Source organism: Engystomops pustulosus, chromosome 7 (genome assembly GCF_040894005.1).
Source record: "Engystomops pustulosus chromosome 7, aEngPut4.maternal, whole genome shotgun sequence".
NCBI lineage: Eukaryota > Metazoa > Chordata > Amphibia > Anura > Leptodactylidae > Engystomops > Engystomops pustulosus.
The window spans coordinates 17882275-17903666 of NC_092417.1; the positions used below are offsets into that span (position 1 = coordinate 17882275).

A 21392-nucleotide genomic window follows, 5' to 3' on the forward strand; every position below is an offset into this window, starting at 1 on the left:
TTGATAGAAATTCTCGTATGTCTCGTGAGATGTGCGGCTACGAGCGTCTCGTCTCCCCCATGACGGGGGGCATCACAGGCCGCTTTGATTATGTCTGGCGGGAGAGCTTTGTTCTCAAGTTCACAACGTGGAGAGAGATCACAATGTTCTGCATTTTAATCAGACGGATCCTCCGTTAGTTGTGTATCAGGGTGATTAGAGTTTCGATGCCCTACTTTACCAGACGAACACTTCATTTGCTATAAGCAAACCACATTAAAAGAAAATTGCAGATAACGCGGCTTCTATAGGTCCCTTGTGTGTAGAAATTTCTACAGGTCTGGATCTACTAAGCAGTGCTAAGGCCTGATCTACCCCGATTTGTAATGATATCTCAATGTGTGTTGTAGGGCAGGGCCACAACCTTTCGTAATCGAAAAATCTGTCTATTTGGCTACATGGTACCACCTGCATCGGGCATGCGCCCCCAACCTATGGCAGGAGGGTTGGAGCGGTAAGAGAGGGTCTGGGTGGCCCCAGGTGTGGCTCCAGAAGCCAAGTCAACATCCCAGGTGCACAAAGTTGCTCAAACTTCATTTTCCAGCAACCGGTCTCAACCTCTCACACCTGAATTGACCATTATTATTTTTTCCTTGAATATTTGTTAGTATTTGTTTTAGTTTACTGCATTGTGTTGTCTTGGTCTTAGTTTAGGGTTCATGAGACATTTCCTTATTACTAATTTTACATTCCGTACAAGGAAGGAAGTGACCTGTTGCCCACCAGTCACGCGTCTTCCACAAATACATTTTTGGCCCATCGTCCTTCAGAGATTTGACGCAAGAAACTTCCTGTTTCTAGTCATGTGTCGGTCGGTAAAATAAGATGTCACTTGCTGGCACCTTTTTACCGTGCGTGAATCTTATCTGAAGAGGGCTGACCCTCTAAAACAAAAAATCAGCATTAAGGTCCAGCATTAATAACAGCTGTATAAAAATCTGTGCCTCGGCCAGATTTCCCTCCATCATTTCCTCCTGATATGGGGCCTCTTATCTCCCCCTTATATTGTGGCCTCTCTCATGTCCTCTACATAGTGTGGCCCCATCATCTCCTAATCATATTATGGCCTCTCATCTCTCCCTCATACTGTGGCACCTCATCTCCTCTGAATATTGTGGCCCCATCATCTCCCCCTCATATTGTGTACTCTCATCTCCCCTCATATTGTGGCCTCTCATCTCTCCCTCATACTGTGGCACCTCATCTCCTCTGAATATTGTGGCCCCATCATCTTCCCCTCATATTGTGTACTCTCATCTCTCCCTCATACTGTGGCACCTCATCTCCCTCTAATATTGTGGCCTCATTTATCCCCCCCTCATATTGTGGCCCCATCATTTCCCAATCATATTGTGGCCCAATTATCTTGCCCTCATAATGTGGCCTTTCTCATTTCAACCTCATATTGTGGCTTCTCATCTCCCCCTGATATTGTGAACCCTCTCCCCCTTATTTTGTTGACCCTATTCCCTCCTCATTTTGTGGCCTCTTCTCTTTCCTTCATATTGTGGCCCCCTCATCTCCTCCTTTCCCTGTTTTAAAGTAATTAAAAAAAAAAATAGTAAACACCACATACTTACCTGTCCCTGTTCCCTGGCAGCTCTCCTCTTTTCATCTTCCTCTGTGCCGTGATGCCAGCAGACATGATGACATCATCACATGGTGCCTGTTGGCCACACAACTACTGCTACACAATGATGATGTAGGGAGCTGATTTCTCTCCGCAACATCATGATATTCAACTGGATACAGAATTGAAGTCCCGCCAGGGGCAACGGGGGCATAGTTAGTGCCACAAGGGGGCCTGGTCATCGACTGACAGGGGGTGGGGTTTCACCAGCAAACGGTGGACCACTCTGACGATGGACGTGAGAAACCCGAAATGACCATCAGACACATTTAACTAGCTGACTACTCGTTTACGATGATTAAAACATGGAAACAGACAGAATAATGGTGGCTTTGTGATGGGATATTGGAGAACGATGGGCCTGTACATGTGTGTGTCTGCCTTGAGTTCATGCATTTTTGGAAAAGTGGTGATATATACATATAACTTGTCGACTCTCACTATGTCCGTGCAGTTTTCCTTTTCACACATCTTGATCTACTTCCTCCTCTTGTAATCTCTATAAATAGCATACGATAATCCCGCAGTCTTTCTAATGACAGCTGACATGGACTTATCACCACATTTGCTGCCTAGGAGTGAAGCAGGATCTGGCTCCAGCTTTGTAACTAGAAAGGGCAGATCATCTAGCACTTCATGACAGGAATATAGAGTGGTCTGCATAACCTGAGCTTTTCCAGTTGGCGTTGACAGAAGACCATCTCGCAGCACGTGTAGCTGGATGTTATATGTCCAATACAAGTGGCGTGTGACCGTATAATCTAATATTGTCATAAGGACTGGTGTAAAAAGTGCTAAAATTAACTTGTAATGTTATATTTAGGACAGTTGAGCAGGGCCGGCGTTGGGTGGAGGGGGCAAACTGGGCATTTTCCCAGGGCCCACTGTCCTAAAGGGGCCCCCTGCATGTGGAGTTTTGTGGGCAGAGGATATAATGCTCTTGTAATACCTTGGTTGATTGTCTGGGTGACATTGCTTATCATCTATATATCTATATAGATATCAGGGCTAAAGGAGCCTCTTACTTAATGTAACTTCATAAAATAGTTTTATCTTGGGGCCCCACTTTTAGTTTTGCCCAGTACCCCACTTTGTCTAAAACCTACATTTGAGGTAACTATATTGTGACCCATCATGGTCTGAAGCAATGGAGACACGTCTAGCTATTGATGGGCATCACTTAGTCCTACCAATGACAGCTTTTTACATCTTTATGACTAGAAAAAGCTTTCTTTACCTAAAAGAGAGGTGTTCTTAAAATTGACAACCCTATAAATATGGTCTAATGACACTAATGTTGCGTTTGCACAAGATAATCTGTACCTAAGTCTGTAGGAAGCCCCCCCCCCCCCCCCCCCTGGTATATTGACATGAGTTAACTAACGTTTGACCTTCCCTTACATCTCCATGGTGGGGTTAGAAGAATGAATGTTTCAAGAAAATATGCAAATATGTTTTCCATGATTGGATAAGGAAAGTATTGCCTCTTAGCTACCTTGTAAGGCAGCCCACTTAACATCAAGCATGACTTTCAGGAAGCCTAATGACATGATGTGGGATAAAAGCCAAACCAACATGTATTCTGGTGTTCCCAACTGACAGTAATGTTTCGATGTGTTTGCATCTCTTAAGCACAGTATAGGGAACTGCGTGTTGTTTCTATGGTTTCTCCACTTTTATTTGAAAAAACATAATATTCTGAAGTCCGGTAGATTCTGGTTTGCCCCTTTTCGAGACATGTTCTACATGTGCAATGAAGGCAATGAAGGCTCTGCCAACAAAATTTTATGGTTATCTTTAAGCTTACTCTTAGGAAGAACCCTTATTCCCAGTGTTTTGGGAATGTGTAGAAACCTATTTGGTTAGGATATTTTATGAAAGTCAAGTCTAGTGCATTTACACATTAAACAAATCCATCAATATGACGAGAGTTGCTTACGACCTTGTGTGTATGTAGGGGGTTGTAACTTTTTGAAGAAGTAGGCCAAAAGAAGAGCAGGACTGGTGAATATCAAAATGACTGACAGCAGGTTACTCCTCTCTTACTAATAAGAACTAGAACAAACTGATTGTTCCTGCGTATAGGGAGTTAGGAAGGATCAGCCAAATGAGTCAGACCAACAGATATATAAGGTGTAAGACAAATTTACTAGTGTATCTTTGTGACAGTCTACTGTAGAAAGGTAAACCTTAAAGGAAATATACCACTAGCTGGCAGACATATTAAACTACAAATACACATAGGCTCTTCTTGATCCCAGTGATGTCCTTCTCTAAGCTCAACACATATTCAGATCACCTAGGAAAGAAACCTATAATTAGCAGCCCGCAGTGCGGGGAAGAGATGTCCAGTGTTCTGGGCTACTAATTATGCACGCCCACGCACCTCCCATTTCCATGCTCTCCCATGATGGAGGTGACGTCATAAGAGAGGCTTGAATTCACGCCACCTGCATGACCGATGCCTCCCTTTCTCATGTTGGAGCCGTGCATAATTAGGAGGAGTGCATTATTAGCAGCCCGTAGTGCCGGACATCTTGTCCCTATACTCCCGGCTGCTAGTTATAAGTTTCTTTTTTAGGTTATCCCAAAGTGTCAATACTAGCGAAGGATAGTGCAGGGATCAACATCAAGAGGAGCTTAAATAAGTATTTGTAGTCTAATATGTTTTCCAGCTTGTGGTAGATTTCATTTAAGGCCCCTTATACACAAATGTAAGGGGGAACGAAATTGGACAGATCTTGGTCCCTGCAGATGTCTATGGCACCCGGGCACGGTGTGGTGCGCACACGCTGGCTAACCACACCGTGACCGAGCATGGAAAAATATAGGACATGTCCTAAATTTTTCTGTATTACGATGCCAGCTGCTAGTGTTTCAATGGTGTGGGGAGGGGTGAGGAGACATTCTTGTGCAAGGAGCCTGAGGCTAGACAGATATAAGACTCTAGGTAGCCAATGCACCTAAAAAATTTCCGAGCTGCTTTCCACAGGAAGGTAGTATGGTGGCCCAGTGGTTACCCTTGTTACTTTGCAGCAGGGAGCAAATTCAACCAAAGTCAACATCTGTATAGAGATTTTCCTATCTTCCTTCATAGTCTGATCTCCCACTCGTAGATTGATTGTGTTTTTGTACAGTAGCCTTATCTTCTGCGTGTGAGATGAGGAAATTAGATTGTAAGCTTCATTGGGGATTGATGGGAATGAGAATAATTTCTGTGTTGTGCTGCAGGATATACTGATGGGATATAAGCAACTGGAAAAACCATTCTTTGTGGTATGTAGGTTTTCCTAATGGCTGCTTCTATAAAGATTCTCGCCTCCCCCCTCTCCATTAAGGCTTAGGCAGAATACTTTGATCCACTTAAAGCCACAGTGTCTCTAAGCGGGAACCATCATTGGCTTCGTATTCGGAGCCAGGAAAGAAGAAGTTAACGCAACATGTGCTTTCTCGGAAGCTCCATTTGGAAACAAATGCTTTATTGATGGACTATTGACCGGTCCCCCAGACATACAGCTTTGCTATCTATCATGGGATCAACAAGGGGAGGGAGATTTCCCAGGATGCTTTGCTTACCCATATCCCTGAACGCTAATTATCTAGCAGCTCTTGTTGTTTGTAGAAAAAGACAGGGCCTCGCAATCAAGGACAGAAACAGATGATTAACTTGTCAGCTCTTGTCATCTTTCAGTTTGAGTTTATAATAGGGGTAGGAATATGAATTATCCATAAGGGCACACGTGGCGCCCATTGTTATGTCGTCTCTAAACATCTATATGACTCCACCTAAATGTGGCAATATACTTCAAAAAACTGATAGTTATTACTACCATAGACATGTTTAATGATTCTTTTTCCTGGGCGGAGCGCAAGACATCACCCAAAAATTATAAGATGGTCAACCCAAACCAAAAATCGGGTGGGTTTGGCCAACAGTTGTCTATGTGTATGGCCAACTTTACTGTGGATTTCTCGGATATATTATTGATGGTTATATGTTTTATACATGATGGATAAGCAATCATTGTGTGGGGGTCCACTTCACAATTTCAAAACGGTCCCTCCGTAAACTTATACATCAGAGAAAACAGATGTTTCGTATGAAAAAAGAGAGTAAAGAGCCAATGGGCTTTGAGACGCCACTATCGAAAAGGAAGGGTTAAAATGGTATTGATGTGGATGCCCTTGAAATCGGTGAACTCTGCGGACATGCTTATAGCTAGCCTTACAATCTCATGTGAATTGTTATAATGCATCGACCCGTAATTGGAGAAGAATTATGGATTGTTTTAGGGATGGGCACAGAAAACCTCTTGGTTGTGTTCTTTGGAGGACCTTCGTTGAACAAGGCTTTATGTCCCTTGTGGTGGCGCTCTAGGGGAATGGAACACTTGCATGAAGATTACAGCTAAACACTTGTGGACACCCCAAAAATATTTTACAGATCTGTTCACATTATAATAATAATATTTATTTATATAGCATGTGCCGTGGTGTTACACTGGCACACAGAAATTGTGATCTAGTGATGGATCCATCTCACAATGAACATTGACTCGAAAGTTTAAGGCTACATTCACACTACCGTATGGGGGACGAATATACGGCCGATATACGTCCCCCATAGACGGCAATGGGCGCACGGCGCCATACGGGAGCGGTACGGTGCAGCACACGTGCGGCACCGTACCACTCCGTACCCGGGAAAAAGATAGGACCTGTCCTATCTTTCTCCGTAGTATGGCTCACCTCCTCCTCCTCTCCCCGCGCACTGCTATTGCCTGCTACGGTACGGTACGGGCGGGCAACGGCAGTGTGAATGTAGCCTAAGGCGTAGAAAATATTACAGAATAAATAACAAGTTCTCCTGATAGATCTTCCGATACTCTTTGTCTCACAATGGAAAGTGGATTAAGACACAAACTGGAGGAGTCGTCCAAACCAAGAACGTCCAAATTTCTGTGGACGTCTTTCGGAAGCACTTGTTTTGAAGCAATGTCAAAAACGGCAATACTGGTAGAAAAATATTCTTTATGATACGCCCATGTATTGTGCAGAATTTGGTCCATCACAGAATTCACAGGTTGAACCCAAACTCTTGTTTAGGGCTTTATGCCAAGCCATACAAAGGATGGAAACATGGGCGTCACGCAAATGGGCCACACACAACCCTGTAATAAGAATTCCTGTGGCTTACTACCAAGATCTTCGGGGAGATAGAACTAGAATACAGATTTAGTAACAGATTTAGTAACAAATTACAGGGAAATCTTCATTGTGGGCAGTAGATTGTAAGTCCTGTAGGAAAACTGTACAGAAAACTGCAGCATAAGCTCTGAAATCACTGAGCTGCCGATACTGTGTACGTCCTCCTCACGCCTCAAAACAACCCTGACCCATCAAGACGTGCCGTGTTGGACCTCTTCACCTAGACATCACTATGTCTAGCATAAAGTCATTCAGATCATTACGCTTGCTCATTTTTCCTGATTCCAACTCATTAACTTCAAGAATTGACTGTTCACATTCCGCCTAATCTTTCCCGACCCCTGGTTCGAACCATTGTCACCAGATAATCAGTATTATTCACTTCACTGATCGGTGATGTTAGCGGTTGGGCTGATTCGTGCAGGCTACAGACCGCTAGCTTCCTTCCTTTCCTTAAAACCATTGAAGAAGGATGAGTTTGGTTCGCCAATCCCGTCCGTATATAATGGATGGATTTACCTCAACCCAATATAGTTGAACTTTATGGACATTTTGCCTTCAGTCAGGGTCGGCTCCAGGCTTCAGTAGGCCCCTGGGCGACAGAACCTCAGTGGCCCCTTTGGAGTGAACTCACGTGGCAGCATAAAAAATTCAGAAATGAAATCCTCCTGTTCCCTTAAATATTCCTTAGTTTATCATCCCAAACAGCCCCGTCACGGTTATTTTATATTAAGCCCCCCCTCACACCCTATGGATCCATTAGATACCGCCCCCCTCACCCTCATTGTATTCCTTATGTACAGCCTCATGTGGGCCCCCCCAGCAGCTCTGGGCCCCAGTACTTGTCCAGATATGCCCAGTGCTGGCGCCGACCCTGCCTTCAGTTTAGGTTTACTTTGCTTTGGCTGGTGAATCGAGCCAAAACATGGAACGAACTGGGTCATCTAAATAGGTGCTTCAAAAAATCTTGGTCTCCAATGTAAATAAAATTCCTGGCCCAAATGTAAAAAAAGGGCCTCTACCCTCATCCAAATACCACACAGTACACAGTACAAAAAAATTGGGGTCATCTGATGGCTTCATGGCCAGACTACACATACAAGCTCTACTGCCATTTCTAAATGTTTTTGAATTTTTAAAATGTAAGTAGAAATCTTCTTAAAAAATAGTTCCCCAGTAACATATATCATAATGTCTTCCAGGTAAAGGATGAAAAGAACGGACAAGAGATTTTCGACCTGAGTGACTACGAGAAGTGTGAGGAGCTGCGGAAGTCAAGGAGCCGATCGAAGAAGAACCACAGTCGTTTTTCACTTGTGCGATCGAAACAGCCAGGGAATACAGTAGGTCAACATCTGTGTGCTTATTGTTGTCACCTTTCTATGGTGGTTTCCTACTTTTTATGTAAAAAACATTTAGAAACGAAAAGTTCATTTCCATATACTTTGTGTTGAGGTTCCTCAACATTATTTAGGAACCTTGTTTTGTTCAGTGAATGCTGCATAACATTTCATTGCACAATGACGAAACTTTAATTACATCAGTTGTGGAAATCCCTGTGGGGGGACGGACTTAAAGGGGTTTTCCATTTTCAATGGAAAATGACATTGCTCTGGGATTTTGTTAATCGCCTACTGAGATTCAAGTTGTCTCCTATGCACTTGACTGTATCCTTGGTTAAATGGAGCGGCTTCTACCCAATCAGTTCTGAGTGAAAGCTCCAAAGCTATTCAGGTATACAGCAAGGCTATCTTACACACTGTCATAGAAATGAAGAAGGTGACAGTAGGTGTGCTTGACTTGACGCTTAACCCCTTGTACCCATGTTCTAATAATTCACTCACTAAACCAGTGCCGAGCCCGCAGAGAGTAGATTTACTGGAAAATTTTTCAACTTTTGACCAAATCTGTGAACTTTGTCCGTAAATTGAAGCGTTCCAACTTTCTTTTTAACACGTTTGATCCTTTTGTTCCCCTAGGAAATAAGCTCATAGAGTTTTCCAATAACGATTTGCTTTCTGAACGGCTATCTATTGTATTGCCAATTGATTGAAGTCCAAGCTAGTTGAGAGCCCCCCCCCCCCCCCATTTATCCGCTACTCTGCTGCTGAGCTATGAGTGTCTGCATTTGATTGACGGCTCTGCTTTCAGCTTCGATTAGTCCTATGTAGGGTGATCACAGGAGACTACAGTCGGGGTTGTAAAACATGTTTTTCCCATACACTCTGTGTAGATGTAGTCCAGGTCTGCACTCGGTCCCTCCTGTGTTGTTTTGCCTGTATTGCTGATGTATATTCGCGGATGTGGGAGTAACATTCCCGTCTCTATATTGTTCTTTTCTAATTAATTTGCTGGATAATATCTGGCGTAGTCAGCACATGAGAACAGGCATCTGTTATCACTGCTGGGTTATTGGCTACGCTTATCCCTTTTGGCTCTCATCTGTTCAGATGAAATAACCCATATACCTGCAACTGAATGTAACTGTGCCCACCCGGCCCTCCTGCAATATCATGTGTTCCTTTGTAGACTTTGTAGACCACATCATGAGGAGCGTTTGTGGCAAAATGTCTGCCGAAACCCATGATATGGGTTTGTTTACTGGCAGAAATCCCCCACCCTCATACCCTGTCCCCTACCCTTTGTTATTACATTATAATATCCGCAGCATAAGTTGATATACAGCAGATTTTTTAAAATGGGAATCAGTTCTTCTGAAGACCCCATGGTCTCACTCGTCTCCTACAATATAACCCTTCATCCGGCGTTGCCCTACAGTACACGTTCTTTGCATTCGATCGCAGCTATTTCAGTATATCCTTCTTTTCGTCAGGCTCCAAACCTAATCTTCCTCGCTGTCAGCCCGGAGGAAAAAGAATCTTGGATCAACGCCTTGAACTCGGCAATCACTCGAGCCAAGAACCGCATCTTAGATGAGGTAAGCAGGATCCACCTAGGTCCCGTCCCTGCAGCTGGCCGCTCTCTATGCTCAATGTTAACAATTTTTGCATCTGCTCTGGAACCCACACGTAGAAATTCAGATTTTCTTTCTCCTTAACTCTTCTTTGATTGCCTTTTTTTCTCCGAGGGTGATTTTAATGGCGAGTGATACCTATCTAATGTACATGTGCTCCAAAGCTCTGGTGGAAATATGAGAGTGACTTACATCCTTTTTTTCTGACAGGTCACGGTAGAAGAAGATAGTTATCTAGCCCATCCGACCAGAGATAGAGCGAAGATACAACACTCCAGGCGTCCGCCGACAAGAGGTCACCTCATGGCCGTGGTATGTATTCAAGTCAAGGATGAACGTCCATCAGTGGAACATTCCATTGTGCATGCATGACTTTTGGGCCAAGACAGCTATTAAGAACTGCTATGCCATGGCATGCGAGTTGCGATGAGTTGACATCGCAAGTCATAAAGTATTGGATCAGTGTGGGCCCCAAAACCGGCACATCCACCAAAGAGATGATACCCGCTGACTACATAATAATTTACTATGAACTGTAAATTAACATTCGTCACCAAATGTTCTAGAACTTTGTTAGGAGGGTTTTATCGATACTTTATCGGAGTGCGGAAGCTGCTGTCTTACAGGTATATCAGATTGCCGAGCAGGAAGGGGACATGGCTAACCTCTCCAGATACATAGGGAAGTGTTCATTTTTTCCTATGTTTTAGTTTTTGAGTTGTCATACTCAAATAGAGACCACGGGAGAAAGGGTGGAATAACAAAAAAATAGTCCTAGTTTCCTAGAAACAAGAATAGCCCCACTCATTACTGCAAATATCTTGGCAGCTTTTGTCTATGAGAGATAATTAATGATAATGAGAGGCCTATTTCTATCCCCCCTCATTCTCAACACCTTATAGCCATTGTATATATCTGGATTCTGCATATTTTACTTCTATCTGTGCTGGCCATAAGGCATAATAACACAGGTGTAAAGGGTCAAGTGTTATTTGTGTTCTTTGCCAAACAATTAGGCCTGGTAAACAGGTGTCAAAATTGGGGTCACTGTGGCTTACAATGACCTCCGACCTACCAGCTGGCCTTTGATAAAGAGATCTTCCCAGCTGTAAACACAGAGGCCTGCACGTAACTCATGTTCATGTATATGTCGTCAGGGCATATACAGGCAAGTTGTGTGTTTGTCGGTCTACGGAAGCTAGGAGCCAACAAATACAATCAAAGCTAAAGCAGCCGCATGGGTAGTCAGTTTTTTTTGGTAAAGTAGTTTCTCAGACTACTGATTGACCTTATTACTGCTGGTCGGACCAAAGACCAGAGGGACACACGATAGGGTCCTATGATAGGGTAATAGTTTTGATAAGGTGTAAGTCAAGTAGGGTGATTTACTTTCAAAGTTTCATTACACCCTAAATATATATAGCATTATTTGTAGATCTGAGCTGTAAATGTCCAATAGTTGCATTTATAGCGTGGTAGAAATGTGTCCATCGAGTTCCACCATCATCAATGAAGCCCATTTTGTTTCTGCAGGCATCTACCTCAACTTCCGATGGAATGCTGACTTTAGACCTCATCCAAGAAGAAGATGCCTCTCCCGAAGAGCAGACCTGTGATCAGAGCTTTAGAGTGGACCTGGATAAGTCGGTGGCACAGCTGGCTCCAGTCCGCCGCAGATCAGACTCTGAAAACCTTAAGTGCCCAGATAAGGGAAGGTCAGACAACCTTCAGCAAGGGAGAGACCAAATACCCTGGGATAAATGGGCTCCACACCGCGATTCATTTGGAAAGGGCACAACCTACACGCCTCAGGTTCCTAAAAAACTGTCCTATTCTGAGAAGAACAAATGTGCCTCCATGGAGGAGATCTTGTCCCGTTCGGACTCTTCTGGACAACGACCGATACCAAAACAGGTAGCGGAGTCAGATAAGCTGACGCAAATACAAGAACTGATTGCTCAGAAGATCGATAAAACTCAGGAACTTCTCACCGAGGTGAAAGAATGTGGGGATGGGAAAAAAAAGGGAAAGGAATCATCTGGGAAGGCGGACTCTGAAACTGTCCTACAAGAAGCCGAGAGGCTATTAGGAGAAGCCTCTTCCAACTGGAAGCAGGCCAGGAAGGTTCTGCAGGAAATTAAGGAGCTGAGGGACCTATATAAACAAGCAGATATGCAGTCCTCAGACCCGAAACAGAAACTGAGCAGTCATTACAGAAAAAGCCTTATGTGAAGGGCATGATCATTTATTACATCCTCATCTCCAAAAAAAGGAATATTTCCTGCTTTCTGGCTTCAAGATGCAAAGCCAAGGACCACAGCGAGCCGAGAAGGATGGGAGAAGTCGGGCTGTCTCCAGGAAGGGTCACTTGGCTTTGCAATTTTCTCTATCAAACCACTCAACTCGGGGGTGGCTGTAAATGCTGTTGTACACAGCAGGCTGTTGTTATATATGCAGGGAACCCCATAGAGGTGCTTGGGATCCCAAAACATTTGCTTGCAACCTGCACATCCAGAATCCTTAGCTCTTACAGTGTTAACAGTGGGCGCTGTCTAGGAGGTTGCAACGCGTCGTTGGGGCGACTGGATGAGGCATGTGACGAACTGTATAGTCTTGTAGAATGTGCTATCCAATACAAGTTCCCCCCATTTCCTTTGTTCCATGTGTTTACACCTGCTTAGTTACAGTGCATTTGAGCTTTTCTTTGGGTGGCACCATAACAGTCAAAGGGAATTCAATCTCCAATTACTTTTGACCATCCACGTAAGGCTGTAGCATCAAATTGGTACAGAGTATGACTATGCACTTTTTGTATCTGGGTGTATTTACCTTTAAAAAATGGTCTTTGGTGACTTGATATGCGCTTGTCTTTTCGGCTGAATCAACATGAATGGGAATGTAGTGTATTGGCTGGTGACATCAACAAGGTAGGAGGCACCTTGGGGATGTCACTGGACCTTGAGTCTACTATATATATCTATGAATTACTAGCCCTGATCCTCCTCATTCCAGTTGTCTTATAAATCATATATGGACAATCTTGACCCCCTCTACACGAGCGATCAAACCAATGGGGATGCTCTTCTATACGCAAAAGGCAAGGGGTAGGTTCACCTATAAAACAAATCATGCAATTACTTGGGGAACCCAAGATGATAGGAGCCCCTACGGAATGGGAATGCAACCGGAGTGAAGCCGGACACAGACCTGCTTTAAACTGTATCAGCATCCAGTGGACGCTGATACAGAGGGATGGCAGGTCAGGGAGCAATAGGCTTCCTGCTCTTCCATTCTTAGTGGGTTTGAGGCCCCAAAAATGCAACATTGTTCTCAAGCTTTGCATTTCCAAAAACAGATTTGCAGCCCCTCCCCTGATTTTCATTTTTCAAGCTGTCGCAGTGTGGTGGTAGTCATCATCCGCTTTGCGTTGTGGATTTTGTCAGCCTAGTACTTTTTCATGTTTACTAAATCGGAACACGTTAAGTTAAACTTGAAGCATCTGGCCGTATTTTGTGTGGCCTCCTTTTTCGCTTGGGAAGCGCGCCAGTCATCCGTTTGGCATGTTAAACAGTAGCTGGCACCCGCCGCGCAGAAAATTATAACATCACGGCTTGAAAAAAATGTCTGCTGGAGAATTCATAGTTCTTGTAAATGGCTTTGAATGACGGGTGATTGAGGATTGGGCGCTGCGTAGAGATGGTACTTGACGTGTTGTAGCTGAACGTTTCTCTCAAGGACGTTTATCCACAGTTGCCACGTAGAAACCTTTTAGGAATAATATTAATCCACATCTGCATTGCAGGCAGGAGCTACAGGCCCCGTGAAGGACCAGGTGGCTGGTGCGTTGCAAAAATTGAGGATTAGGCTAAGCTGAAGAGAACCTGAATACATGGTATCAGAGTAGATAAGGTTGGAAAAAGACGTAGGTCCATCAAGTCCAACCCTATTAAACAAATGTTATTTTCCCAGAACCCGTGATAATCTTTGTCCTCAAGAAAGACATCCAGGCCTCTCCGGAACATGTAGAAAGTATCCACCATAACAATATCTACAATACAATGTCTTGGCTCCAAATATTTTCTAGATTCACATGAAGGTCGTGTATAAAACATATGGAAATCAACCCACTTATTGGTTGTCAATAACAACACTTTTATTTTACTTGGTAGTTTTAGAATTTTTTTGCCAAGCATTGCACAAAGGGTCTGACTGGGCCCACTAGTAACAATGGATGACCTGGAAATATTGCTTTAGCTACAAGAGATGACTTGTTTTCCAATTAAATTTTACAGTAATTTTGTAATCAAGTTCCACCAACATGTAATAGTTTCTACATAAAAGTCTATAAAAATTTGAGTAAATTTGTAAACACATAACATTACCGATCCTGAGTTACATCCTGTATTATACCCCAGAGCTGCACTCACTATTCTGCTGCTGGTGCAGTCACTGTGTACATACATGACATTACTTATCCTGTACTGATCCTGAGTTACATCCTGTATTATACTCCAGAGCTGCACTCACTATTCTGCTACTGGTGCAGTCACTGTGTACATACATGACATTACTTATCCTGTACTGATCCTGAGTTACATCCTGTATTATACCCCAGAGCTGCACTCACTATTCTGCTGCTGGTGCAGTCACTGTGTACATACATGACATTACTTATCCTGTACTGATCCTGAGTTACATCCTGTATTATACTCCAGAGCTGCACTCACTATTCTGCTACTGGTGCAGTCACTGTGTACATACATGACATTACTTATGCTGCACTGATCCGGAGTTACATCCTGTATTATACCCCAGAGCTGCACTCACTATTCTGCTGCTGGTGCAGTCACTGTGTACATACATGACATTACTTATCCTGTACTGATCCTGAGTTACATCCTGTATTATACTCCAGAGCTGCACTCACTACTCTGCTGCTGGTGCAGTCACTGTGTACATACATAACATTAGTTATCCTGTACTGATCCTGAGTTACATCCTGTATTATACCCCAGAGCTGCACTCACTATTCTGCTGCTGGTGCAGTCACTGTGTACATACATGACATTACTTATCCTGTACTGATCCTGAGTTACATCCTGTATTATACTCCAGAGCTGCACTCACTATTCTGCTGCTGGTGCAGTCACTGTGTACATACATGACATTACTTATCCTGTACTGATCCTGAGTTACATCCTGTATTATACTCCAGAGCTGCACTCACTATTCTGCTGCTGGTGCAGTCACTGTGCACATACATGACATTACTTATCCTGTACTGATCCTGAGTTACATCCTGTATTATACTCCAGAGCTGCACTCACTACTCTGCTGCTGGTGCAGTCACTGTGTACATACATGACATTAGTTATCCTGTACTGATCCTGAGTTACATCCTGTATTATACTCCAGAGCTGCACTCACTATTCTGCTGCTGGTGCAGTCACTGTGCACATACATGACATTACTTATCCTGTACTGATCCTGAGTTACATCCTGTATTATACTCCAGAGCTGCACTCACTATTCTGCTGCTGGTGCAGTCACTGTGTACATACATGACATTACTTATCCTGTACTGATCCTGAGTTACATCCTGTATTATACTCCAGAGCTGCACTCACTATTCTGCTGCTGGTGCAGTCACTGTGTACATACATGACATTACTTATCCTGTACTGATCCTGAGTTACATTCTGTATTATACTCCAGAGCTGCACTCACTATTCTGCTGCTGGTGCAGTCACTGTGTACATACATGACATTACTTATCCTGTACTGATCCTGAGTTACATCCTGTATTATACTCCAGAGCTGCACTCACTATTCTGCTGCTGGTGCAGTCACTGTGTACATACATGACATTACTTATCCTGTACTAATCCTGAGTTACATCCTGTATTATATTCCAGAGCTGCACTCACAATTCTGCTGCTGGTGCAGTCACTGTGTACATACATGACATTACTTATCCTGTACTGATCCTGAGTTACATCCTGTATTATACCCCAGAGCTGCACTCACTATTCTGCTGCTGGTGCAGTCACTGTGTACATACATGACATTACTTATCCTGTACTGATTCTGAGTTACATCCTGTATTATACCCCAGAGCTGCACTCACTATTCTGCTGCTGGTGCAGTCACTGTGTACATACATGACATTACTTATCCTGTACTGATCCTGAGTTACATCCTGTATTATACTCCAGAGCTGCACTCACTATTCTGCTGCTGGTGCAGTCACTGTGTACATGCCTGACATTAATTAATTACGCCGGCTTCAGAGCTGAAATATCCCACTTTTTCATGCACGTTCACGTTCCCCGCAGTTTCATGTTAGCATTACTACCCAACCACTTCTCCTCAGCCTAATGAGCCTAAGTAAGCAGTCAGGTCCTACTAACACACTTAAGAGCTGTTTTTAATTTCAGCATGCAGAATAGAGTGATACCAGCTGTAACTCAGGATCTGCATCAGTAATAAGTTACTAAAACTTTTATGTAGAACATATTTGTATACGGTATCAGGCTGGAGTGTGATGTAATCATGGTATGTGTGATGCAATAGCAAATTTGTATCGGGCACCTCTATTGGTGGAGGAGGGAGGGATATTGCGCGGTCAATACAGCAATTGTCCTTCACATGTGATGTTTTCTGAAATGTGACTTCCAAAGTAAAGAATGTCCTTTCACTGACTTAAATAGTGTATTTTATAGGAAAAATGCAGCCAAGGGTTTCACAATGGGGGAGAATCTACTAAAGGCCCCCACCATAACTAATTAACTGATCGCTGTCCTATCAGAGTCACTTAAAGAACTTTAGGATAGGTCTTTAATATTGACTTGTGCGATTCCCGAAACCCCACCGATCTACTGAAAGGGCATAGCTCTGTACATGTGTAGTGGTCAGGCCTGGTACTGCAAAAAAAACACTTATGTCCGATAACTGAGGGCGACTTCTGGTCCCCCATTATCGTGATCATGTGGTCAGACACCCAACGATCTATGTGCCTGGACTGTGGGACCGGAACGTGACCACCAACTTTGGAACGTGTTTTAGTGGTGGTCAATATGTCATTACTGTCTTTACCAGCAGGTGGCACCAATGAGCACCAGAGAAAGCTCCTCCCATGAAGCTTTGAGGAATGATGGGAAGAAAGTTTTAGAAGTAAAACCTTTCTGTAGGAAAATTTAGTCTCCGAAAAAACAGGTGACCATGGCTCAGCTATGATTGGAATGATTCCTACCACAGAAAACTATTGTTCCAGCCACCTATCCGTGACCTGGGAGAGGGTAATGGGTCGTGTTGGCGCATTGTCTCACATTTCCGATAGCTCTGTATGTGTAGGAAAGGGAATAACAGCTCAGGACTCTGGAAAACAGCTGCACGGGGTGTAATGTCCAGAATTTCCCCTGATTTTGGCTCGTTGTGACCGACAGCTGCACAACCCATATGTGATTCCTAGGTGTTACCGGCTTCCTGTGGAGGAGAAGCATTTTAGTAGCTTCAGGATTTTTTTTTTTTTTTTGCTTTTACCTATTTTTAAATAATTTGTTTGAATACATTATTTTATTTTTAAATCCCAGAATGTAATGTGTGACCAGAATAACTTTGACTAATCCATATGTTACTTATATATTAATTACTGCTCCCTTCGTTGTGAAGAGCACCTCCACAAAAAAAGGACCTTTTAAAATTGGGTTATACCAAAAAATCTACCTATACCCTATTTATAGTGTTCTAGAATGAGGGGCCAGAAATCCCCCCATATCCTCTGTGAAAATGAAGACGCATGCGCCCAATTTTTACAGCACTGGTCGCGCATACACACTTGTGCTTATTTCACTTGGGGCATTTAAAGGGACTTTTGCTCTCAGATGTTGGACCCGCAATGATTTCGAGAACGTTGGGCCAAAAATCCCCCCAAATCCTCCCTGTAAATAAAGAACTAGAGCACCTCTGCATGATTTCACACTATGGTGAACTTGCAAAGCCCTGAAAAACGTTGGTTGGTGATTTAGGGGGACTTATGTTTTCAGAAGTTGGACCCACAGTGATTGGGAAAATGGTGAACCAAAAGTCTCCCCCCCCCCCCATCAGAATGAAATAGTGCGCATGCGCCTTATTTACTTGCAAAGCCCCATAGAACTCTGGTCACACACTTGCACTTGGGGGATTTGGAGTGACTATTGCTCTCAAAATTTAGAGCTCAAGCGATCAGGAGAATGGGGTGACAAATGCCCTAACCCCCCCCTCCCCCCCAAATCCTTCCTATAGATAAAGAATCAGTGCGCATGAGTCCTATTCAATTCTATGGGGATCTTGCTAAATCTTTCAAAGTGGTGGTCACACACTTCCACTAGGGGTATTTAGGGGGATTTTTTCTCTCAGAAGTTAGTTGGACCTTCAGTGATCAAGAGAATAGGTAGGGGTGGAACAAAGATCCCCAGAAATCCTCCCTTTAAAAAACCAGGACGCATGCGCCTTATTCAATTCTATGGTGAACTTGCAAAGACCCTTAGAACTCTATCCACACACTTGGGGGATATAGGGGGACTTTTGCTCTCAAAGGTTGATCAGTAGAATACAGTAGAAAAACCCCAATCCTTTCTGTAAATATAGAACCAGGGCGCATGCGCCTTATTCCATTCCATGGTAAATTTGTTCGGAGTCCCGTAGAACGCTGGTCTAACATTAGGGTGATTTAGGTGGGACTTTTGCTCTCAATGGTTAATCAGTAGAATTCAGTAGAACCCCCCCCCCCCATCTTTCCTGTAAATATAGAACCAGGGCGCATGCGCCTTATTCAATTCCATGGTAAATTTGTTCGGAGTCCCGTAGAACGCTGGTCTAACATTAGGGTGATTTAGGTGGGACTTTTGCTCTCAAAGGTTGATCAGTAGTATTCAGTAGAACCCTCCCTCCCTCCCAATCCTTCCTGTAAATATAGAACCAGGGCGCATGCACCTTATTCAATTCTATGGTGAGTGTGGGAAGTCCTGTAGAACGCTGGTTTAACACTAGGGAGATTTAGGTGGGAAGTGTTTACCCCCTGTTCCACCAAACACTTCCACTCCTGACCATAGACTATAGTTACTTCAATGCTGCAGTACTAAGCACAGCCTGCAGACAAGAGTGGAGCTGTTTCTGGAGAGAAGACAAGTAGACTTCCTTCCCAATATAAATCTGATTCCACCCCTATCAATGGCTGCAGACATGTCCCCTGAACCACCCTGGCTACTACGCAGATCAGGTTCACAGAGCAGTTAGTTCCCCTCTGATATTTTTGTTCTTGTAAAACAACAGCCTTACTATGGATGTTGACTCATAGTTGACGATGAGCGCACATTTCCCAATCTGTCGCCTTGTTTGTCATGTCACTACTATTTATAAGCACTCGGCGTAAAGAGTTCTGTTGTCACGGTAACGGATCAGAAAGTTTTGACTCCTGACTCCTTCATTCCACTTTAACACTCTTGGATACGCCCTCCTACCACTTTGCAGCCTTTTAATTGCATCATTAGCGTTGCAGCTTATGGAGTGAGTGCAGACTTTTTTTTTTTTTATAACTCACGGCTACACGACTATTTTAGTCATGTCTTATACATATTAGCTTTAATAATTAAGGGGGGAGGGGCAAGACATTGTTTGGTGCGCCCTCCTGCAACTTTATTGATAATCACAGGTGATGTTTGAAGCACAACTTTTTAAGCTACACATTAAGGCTTTTTTATAAATGTTGATTTTGAGCAAATATCCACTTTTTATACTCAATCCCCTGCCAGAGCTGCATTCAAGATTGGCTTCTCCTTGTTCCGTATATATGTAGACATATGTAGATATGAAGGTGTATGGGCCGGCTATATCTATAATTTAAAGGGGGTTTCCATTCTGATTGTAGCACCCATTCACATCGATCAGTGGTTTGGCTCCTGCTTTTGGCCGGTCGCTTCCCAGTTTGACGCTTTGAAGAGGTCGTGTCAAGGGCAATATCCACCGAAGAACCTACGGTATGGGTGGATCGCCCCTTTAAACTGCCACAAGATTTATACTTAAACTCGGTTCAAAAATTTAAGCAAATAATCTGGAATCTTTTTGGTAGGCGCTGCTATTCTGTGTGACATCTCCAGAGAGTAGACCCGTCTTGTAGCCACAACTCCTTTTACTTTATCGTTCTCATGTTTGCTCAATTTGTTAGGCAAAATCGGCGTCAACCTGTAGTAAACTTTGAGCTTATTTTAGCCCTCATTTGGTTAATCTTACAACTTGCAGAACGGGACGGTTCGCCTATATCCAGTCATAACATACAGTATTTTTCGGACTATAAGGCGCACCGTATTATAAGGCGCACCATCAATGCCTGCTAAAATGTCTAGGTTCATATATAAGGCGCACCGGATTATAAGGATGAATGACCAGCAGGTGGCAGACCTGTGCACAGTACAAGGCAGCTGTTGTCTGTAAGTATGGTTCACATATAAGGCGCACCGGACTATAAGGCGTACCTTTTATTTTTGAGCAAAATCAAAGGATTTTTGTGCGCCTTATAGTCCGAAAAATACGGTACTGTGTAGAATCACATATATATATTAGTACCCTCTCTATTGGGTTCTCCTATATTGCTACTCCCCTATGCAAACCCTTAATTATACCCTTAGGGACCCTATAATGAGAGCGGTGGAATGAGTATCAACAATCATCGTTTTTACTAAGATTTTCTCCCCTTTGCTAGGAGACCATTATAGTAATGTCGGTAATTTGCACCAAAAACGGTGTAGTCCTGGCTTTATCCGATAGGTCCTGTATCCTCTAGGTCCTGTATACAGGTGTATATGATACAATGCCTTGTTTTATATCAGATCTGACTTCTTTGTATTGACCCGGACTACAATTCCCATCATTGTATGCGAGGACAGGTCTTTAATTCAGCTTTTTTTTGTTGCCTCTTACGCTCCTTGTGACTGTTTTATGGTGCTTTACGCTGGATCCGTCGTCTTTACCCAGAGGACAGGACAATATTTCTCCCATATAATAAGTGGCATCAGTGAGGTACCCAGTGCCTCGCGCCTCCGTGATGTCATCACTTCGTAGGCCGCTTAGCCTCCGCTTCCGCTGGGTCAAGACGACGGGTCGGTTCTTACAGTATTGCTAATGCAACTGGACGGATGTTCTGAATATGAGTTTTTATTTTCCTTCTGTTAAAAAAAAAAAAAAAAAAGTTTGTACGATGTGTCAAACTTTCTCTTCTTCCGCTGGGGGAAGATAGCTGCACTGATATTTTTTTGGGGCTCTTGGTCTCTCCCTGGCCAGCCGCCGATAGCAGAAATGTTACAGATTAAAAGCTGTGATTCTAAATAAACAACATGAAGATTTTACACAAAAAAAAATTTGTCATTTGTTCATTTCACTTAAAGGGATTTTCCATTTTATGATCACCTGGACTGTAGAATCCTGAGTGACACTTTTATGGTCTACCAAGAGGAAATATAGCAATACATCTTTATCAAAAATGTCCTAAAGTTGTGTTTGGATCTC

General features: G+C 43.3%; 1 protein-coding gene across 1 annotated transcript in view; it reads left to right on the forward strand.

The window, feature by feature from the left end:
- Positions 1–21108, forward strand: part of PLEKHO1 (pleckstrin homology domain containing O1) — a 34620-nt gene extending 13512 nt beyond the window's left edge. Inside the window, exons 3-6 of the mRNA XM_072114991.1 lie at positions 8080–8220; positions 9711–9815; positions 10062–10163; positions 11385–21108. Of these exons, the coding sequence (XP_071971092.1) occupies positions 8080–8220; positions 9711–9815; positions 10062–10163; positions 11385–12083 (1047 nt within the window). The 3' untranslated portion in view covers positions 12084–21108. The remainder of the gene's footprint in view (positions 1–8079; positions 8221–9710; positions 9816–10061; positions 10164–11384) is intronic.
- Positions 21109–21392: the final 284 nt, after the last annotated feature.